The sequence below is a fragment of the Momordica charantia genome, assembly GCF_013281855.1.
Source record: "Momordica charantia cultivar OHB3-1 chromosome 8 unlocalized genomic scaffold, Mcharantia_2.0 BLBB01000008.1, whole genome shotgun sequence".
In the NCBI taxonomy this organism is placed as follows: domain Eukaryota; kingdom Viridiplantae; phylum Streptophyta; class Magnoliopsida; order Cucurbitales; family Cucurbitaceae; genus Momordica; species Momordica charantia.
This window is the reverse complement of record NW_028275166.1, coordinates 23,587,277-23,594,775: the sequence shown is the minus strand read 5'-3', so window position 1 is coordinate 23,594,775 and position 7,499 is coordinate 23,587,277. Positions and strand designations below refer to the sequence as shown.

Genomic DNA, 7,499 nt, shown 5'->3' with positions numbered 1-7,499 from the left:
TTGATTATTAGAGGTCCACTTGTTAATGTTTCCATTTATTGTTTCTCATAATCCAATTTTATTAAGAAATCTAAGTATTTGACAACTATTTATATTTCTTGTTTCTCATTTATTAGAAACATTCTTCAAATTGTACAGAAATTTTGAAAATAACAAAAACAAGTTTCTTGCTTCTTCTTCTCATTTCTAAAATAATATTATTTTATCGTTCTTTGTGAAAAAAAAAAAAGAAGAAAATAGAAATATGTATGTATTTTAAATGAAAATAATAAATGAATAGAAATCTCAAGTGGTCCAATCAAACTTATTTTTTACTTTTTCTGTCCACCCTTCATATATATATATATATTAGATGACAATCCCATTCCTAGTTTTCTGCCTCTTGTTTTATTTTTTTTATTTTTATTTTGTGATTATTTTTATTCCTTACCCTCTAGTTTTTTTAATTAAAAAAAGGAAAAAAGAAATGATTGGTAGTTAATTTCTTTTTTCGATTCTTTAAAATAATACTTCACTTGAAATGACAAGTTAAATTTTATAAAATTGAATGTTGAATGTGTTATTCGTCAATTTTTAAAGAATTCAATAATATGTGTATTTGGAAACATAAATTATATGATCGGAAGGTACCAAAGTTTTTTCTTTCAATTTGCATATAATCTTAAATTTCATTGTGGCACCCTCAAATTATCTAGGATGATCAGCTACTTTTACCCCTCCATTTAAAAACAACTATTTATAGTAAACAAATCCTAAGGGCCGCGTTTTTACAACCGATGCCTAGGGACCATGTCTTTTGGTTGCATTTTGTTTTAGTCCCGTCCTTTCTGGTCTAACCCCACTTTCAATGTCTTTTCTTTCCGCTCATCTGAGCTTCAAATCAACCAATTTGATGGTTATTCCCCACAAAATTTAAAAGTCTCCTACATTCCTATCTGAGTTGAGGTAGGTGATACCACGAGATTTCTAGTTCTTGCCACTCAGCCAGGAAACGACTGCCTTCAAAACTTCTAATAGAAAGTTTCTAATATATTCTTTCTCTTGGGTCTTTCCTTTCTCTCAGGAACCAATCATCTACAACTTTATAAATTTGCATCCAATATTTATCTCGATAAGATTTAACATTGTCATTTGCATCACATGCACGATGAAATGCTTTGTGGCGACCTGCCATTAACGATGAATTTTTAGTAGATTTCCAATCTTCAATCTTCATACATCATTTGGCTTCCTTTTACAATAGCTCTTTTTGAAACTATAAGCTCTAATACCAACTCTGATAAATTGGGTGGTTTCCAATTGAGTCTAAATTTTCTTTCTATATGTAGTGTTAATACAAGTAAAATTGCAATGCAAGAAAAGACGAGATAAGAGACAGAGATTAGAGAGTATATATATCAAGATTTAGAGACATGTTCATCATTATATCTTGCGAAAATTTTGTAGATTTCACTATGAATGATGAATAATACATAGAATAACTGCTAAAGATATGTGTAGATACACACTCACCCTCTATAAATACAAAAAAGTTTTTACTTCTTTCCCTTTTATAAATAAGCTCCAACCCCTATGTGGAAGGGAAGGGAAAATTTTTTGGTATTACGAGAGTACCAATATTCCATGCCATTAAGTGCGTGCTACATCACCACTGTATTAAAAATGATGTGTGGTTCATTCTTTCTATCTACTATGAAACAAAAGGAAAAAGGGCGTATGGTACTTCCGTAGGGAGGTTTGAGCCGATAAAGAGATCAAGAAAATTGTACCTTCATCCACTGCGCCACTTGTTGATATAAGTAGCATACTTCATTTCATCGACATGCCTACCTCAATAGCTCGTATCTATATATGTAACCAGTGCCTAAGCGCTGCATCTACTTAATTTTTTTAAGTCAAGTTTAAATTCTCGTATTGTCAAATTTATTGTACTAAAAAAAGAAATGAATGTATATAACCTTTGAAAAAAAAAGATAATAATGTATATATGAACTGCATTAGAAAAGGTAAAAAAAAAATCTGTGCAGTTTGGTTACTAACAAAATTCTTTGTTGTTCTTCCAATTCTTTTTTCAGCAGTGAACTGTACAAAAAAACAAGGACCAGCGTTTTGTCCTTTCTCACTTCAATTAATAATATCTCTATAATAATATAAAATTACAAAAATATTAAAAATTAAAAATAATTGCCAGCAAATTAAATTCCCTCCGCTGCCCCTCCCCTCTAAACATTTAAAAAGCTTACGGACTCGCCTTCTTTACCGACAGGCGACAGACGCCGCCCACTCTCCGCCGTTAACTTCTCCTTCTCATCGGAACCTGGAACGTCTCCGCCGCCACCACCACCGCGGTTGCTTATGTTGCTGAATTAACTGGCTTGTTCTTGCTGTTAATGGCAATGTCGTCTCTGTCTAAGCGTTCTTCTTTGAGTCCGCCGCAGCCGGCAGCGGCGTCGAATCACGATCTCAAGCAACGAGTTATTGCCTGTCTCAACAAGCTTGAGGACCGCGATACTCTTGCTATGGCGGCGAATGAGTTGGAATCCATTGCTAAGGGACTTACCTACGACTCCTTCTCGCCATTTCTCTCTTGCATTCATAATACCGATGCGTCCTCTAAATCGCCGGTGAGGAAGCAGTGCGTGCACCTTCTCGGTTTTCTTTCTCAGTCTCATGGAGACGCTTTGTCTCCGTTTCTGTCGAAGATGATTTCCACTGTTGTTCGTCGCCTCCGTGATTCGGATTCTACTATCCGATCTGCTTGCGTTGACGCCATCGCTTTGATGTCGTCTCAAATTACGAAGCCGCCATTCTCGGTTTTCTTGAAGCCGTTGATGGAGACGCTCACGCTTGAGCAGGATCTCAACTCGCAGATTGGTTCCGCTCTGTGTCTCGCGGCAGCGGTTGAGGCTGCGCCTGAGCCGGATGTGTCGCAGCTTCGGAAGAATTTGCCGAGGTTGGGAAAACTGGCGAAGAACGAGGGATTTAAGGCGAAGGCTGCGTTACTGGTGCTGATTGGGAGTATCGTTGGTGTTGGTGGTGCGACGAGTCGAAGCGTACTGGACTGGCTGGTGCCGTGCATCGTTGAATTCTTGAGCAATGACGATTGGGCTGTAAGGAAGGCGGCTGCAGAAACTCTAGGGAGGGTGGCCGTGGTTGAGAGGGATTTGGCTGTAGATTATAAAGCATCGTGTATCAGTTCTTTGGAAAGTCGGAGATTCGATAAGGTAATATGTTGTTCCTTTGGATGCTTGGAAAATTAGGGATAACATAAAGAGACCAAATGGGAACTCTCTGATCGGGGCCGCGGATTTACATGTTAAAATTGAAAATAAATTTAACGGTTAAGCCGCAATTTAGTGTTCATTTCTTTTCCTGAAGCTTCTTAAACAATTTCGTATTGACAACGTATAATATTACAGATCAAGGTTGTTCGGGAGACAATGAACCAAACTTTGGAGTTATGGAAGGAGATTCCTGACGCTTCTGAAGATGTCTCTACTGCATCTTTGTCTAAATCTCCTCCCACTGGTAATTTATTCTACCATTGCTTTAGTTTGGGTTGGCCATCGAACGTCATTTTTGAATTGGTCATTGTTCATACATAATCGTCGTTTAAAGAATGTTGAGAATTGGATACTTTAGGTTTTTATTTTAATCGGAAGATGTGAAGGGAAGAACTAACCCTCTGGTTCGAAATCCTTGGATCTAGTTTTGTTATGCCAAAGTGAATCAGCTGTCAATATGATGCTTGTACAATCCAATGTTAATGGTCCCATTTCGTTCGCCAAGTTATTGAGCGAATTTTGCTTCTGTGAACTGTGAAGTATCACATTTTAATGTTTTTTTGTGTCCTACGGTTCAGATAATGGCAATGGTGGATGCTTTCCTCCCGTTTCCACATGCCCCCATGAAGACAGTTTGAGAACGCCATTGAAGAAAACAGTTCCCACTGGCAGGTCCTCTCCATTGGGTGTATCACGTGTGACAAACAATAATAAAAAGGTTAGTCCAAGGAGCACAGATAAGACTTCAAGCACACCAATATCCAAGCTGGAACGTCAGAAATCCTCCGATTGGAGCGTCGAAATTGCAGTATCAAACTCCCCCTCTTCAAAATTTGCTTCTGAGAACAATGCTGCTGGGAGTGGTTCTGGAAACATTGGTACAATCGGAAATTCCCATCTTAATGCAAAACGAGCTCTTTATAATGATATGCGTGACGAGAAAGTTAACAAGTTCAGCAATTTGAGATCTGGGTCTCGTGTGGTTCCATTTGAGGAGCATGAGAATAGAGACTCGGATGTTACTGTTGGCAGCTCAAGTGAAGAAACTTTCGGGAGCCACAAAGATTTTGAAGATATCTCTCTGATCCGTGACCAACTTCGTCAGATTGAGAACCAACAATCTAGCCTTTTAAACCTTCTGCAGGTATGAATATTTTCCTGAGCATCTCTATATAAACTACCGTATATTCTGTTGCATGTTACTCCTTTTTAGCCTTATGCACTTCAATATGGCCCCTGTTCCTTAATTCATCATCCTCAAAGTTCCTAATGCACAATGGCGTAACGGACTTAGTATACATGAGTTTAACATAATTATCATTACCACGACCATGCATGAATTATCTACACAATTTTTTTTATCACCTACTTCTTCTTTATCGAGTTTCACTATGAATTATAAATTTTCCTCCAAATGAGACTGAAAGCTTGGCATTTAATCATTCCAAGTTGGTCTTGGACTTCTCAACTAAATGTTCTATGTTTTATCTACGTTGAAGGTCAGAGTGTCGGTCACATTTGGTGGGTATGTAGGTCATGTTTGGCGGTGTTGGTGGTGGTTGGGGGGAATTATTTTTGTTTTTTCTCTGGATTTAAGTTTTAAGAACATATTTAAGTTTGAATTACCGTGCATATAAGATGTATGAATGGTAAGTTCACACAACAATGTTGGATAATGTGTGGTAATTGTGTTTTGATCCATTAGCACAGTAACGTTTTGTCCACTAGAGGTTGTCAAGCTGCCAATAATTTCTCGATGATAGTTAAACAAACGTTCTGATTTGAAAATTTTCTTTTTTCATATGGATCTAGAGCTTTATTGGGAGTTCCCAGAGCGGGATGAATTCATTGGAGAAACGAGTACATGGACTGGAGATGGCACTAGATGAAATATCTTACGACTTGGGTTTGTCAAGCGGACGGGTACCCAACAATGGTTTTGCCGAAAACTCATGTTGCAAGCTGCCAGGTGCAGAGTTCTTAAGCTCCAAGTTCTGGAGGAGAGCAGAAGGGCGGTATTCTAGTTCAAAGTTCTGTTCTACGGCACCGCCTAATGATCTGCATCACACCCCTGATAGAGACTCTGTTGCAGAATCAATTAAGCAGAACAGCCAAAGATTCTGGTCACAAAGTAGAGGAGGGTTAGTTGTGAATCCGTTGGCCGACGTCGATGGTGAACTTAGAGAAAACTTGGGGCAGTATCCGAAAAGATTACTGAAGTCTGTAATCCAAGAGGATGATGGTGTGCCTATTTACAATGCAAATGGGACTGATTAGGTTCCCTCAGTCATTTCAAAACTAGCCGTAAACATCTCATCAGCAGGTAATTGAATATCTAAATTCTTTGTAATTGTCTGAATGTTAAATTCTCTATCTCGAAATATAATCTGGTCTCTACACTAAAATGGTGTAACATCAATCACATTTCATGAACTCGTGCTTTCCATCTCATTGTTTCTGACTCAGAATCTGTAGTTGAACTCGAATTACTTATGTTATTTTCTTATTATCCTTTGATGTTCTGGTCTTCTCAACCGAGTCTGAACTGAAATTACCCATTTTTGAAGGCCTTTTCCTAATCAGAGCGAGCAGGGTGGTCCTGAAAAGGCTGAAAGCGACGAATGACCGAGTTCGTGTGGACGGATCTTGCGGAATTTGACTTCTCAGACTTGGCATTAACCTCAAGATTTGAAGGGAAGGTCTTCACGGAGGTCCTTTTCTATTATAATGGTGATGCCAGAGGCTGTCTTCTTTGCCACGTGAAACTGACAAGAAGAGTAAAATCTTTACTGTTTACTCCGTCTCTTTTCTGGCCTTGTCACTTCTCTTTCACACCTTTTCTTTGACAAGAAGGAAAAAAGAAAAAGAAAGAAAGAAAGAGCTGATCAGGCTTTGTATGTGTTGGCCAGTGAATAACATAAAATCAAGCACAGTTCTCTTTTAGATTGCTGAATTAGTAGCCGAAGAAACTGAAATGCATCTTAAATGCCACAAGGGGAAAATTTTTTAAAGATACTTTTGGACAGCCTCCTCTCTCTGTCTCTACCATAAACACAGAACTAAACATAGGCCAGACACTAGTGAAAAGTTTTGATATTATGATCCTTCTTCATAATACCAAATGATGAAGGGCGCCTCTGATTTTGATGCATATTTGGACCAGTGAAGAGCATGTATTCTTGGACATTGGAATCCAACACCTCTTCAATGTTCATAATAGATCTGGTGACAAATGAATCTAGACTTAATTTCAGATGCATGAATTGTGTATAGTTAAATTCATGAATCAGGAGATATATGAATGATCATGCCGAGACAGTGATGGGTTCGAATTCAAGAGAAGGTCATGGCGAGTATGAAGTAATAGTATTTGTATCATGTGTTTTTTGAGATATCTTTGATACATCACTTGTTGCTTCCAAATTCTTGTGAATGATCTTACTCACTTGAGTCTTGTGATTCTGTGTTATATTGTTTCCATTGTGTTTTATTGTGAGTGCCCATTAGGCTTCCAACAAAATGGCATTAGAGGCTGCCTTATTTGTTAAAGATGACATGGCTAGCTTGGCTTTCAAGATTCAATTGGAAGTATTTAAATGGGAGTGTTGTGTGTCTCACAAGATTTGTGGGAGATTATTGAAAGAGGGTACCCTTGACCTTTTCTTTTTTTTTTTTTTTTTTTTTGCAACATAAGGGAAACAAAACAATTAACAAAGCACATCCAAACACTCAGTTCTTAAAAAAGATGTCATTTCCGTCGACCACCCTTCCAAAAAGATCTGATTCTCTCGCTGGAAAGGCGGCACCGTTCCCATCCCTCTTTGTGAAGAGGACCGACACTAACGCTTCAGAAGGTAACAGTCTCCTCGCAACTGCTACAATCTCTCCCGCCTATGATAAATCTTTCATCTCTTGTCCAAATAGGTGAAAAATGCGAGAAGAATTGATTTCCAACTGAATCGAAAAATGTCCGAAGAATCAAATATGACTCCAATCATTGGCTGAGGTGAATTGCAAGAAGGGTAAAAAGATTTTACTCTTTATAAATTGTCGATAGAGGAACCTTCAAAAGGATTCCATTTGCAACTTCTGCAAATGTGATATGATAAAAATGGTAATACTAGGGACCATTTGGATAACCTTCGTTTTTAATAAATATGAACAAAATTCTGTTTGATAATTGTTTTTTATTTATTTTAATAATAATAAAAAGAA

General features: G+C 37.8%; 1 protein-coding gene across 1 annotated transcript; it reads left to right on the top strand.

Annotated features, from left to right (window-relative positions):
* Nucleotides 1-2,234: 2,234 nt before the first annotated feature.
* On the top strand, nt 2,235-6,753 carry LOC111025128 (TORTIFOLIA1-like protein 4). Its single transcript, XM_022302972.2, has 5 exons — nt 2,235-3,224; nt 3,420-3,528; nt 3,863-4,428; nt 5,097-5,607; nt 5,852-6,753. Exons 1-4 carry the CDS (start codon nt 2,391-2,393, stop codon nt 5,559-5,561), a joined length of 1,974 nt encoding a protein of 657 aa, XP_022158664.2. The 5' UTR covers nt 2,235-2,390; the 3' UTR covers nt 5,562-5,607; nt 5,852-6,753.
* The last annotated feature ends 746 nt before the right edge of the window (nt 6,754-7,499 follow it).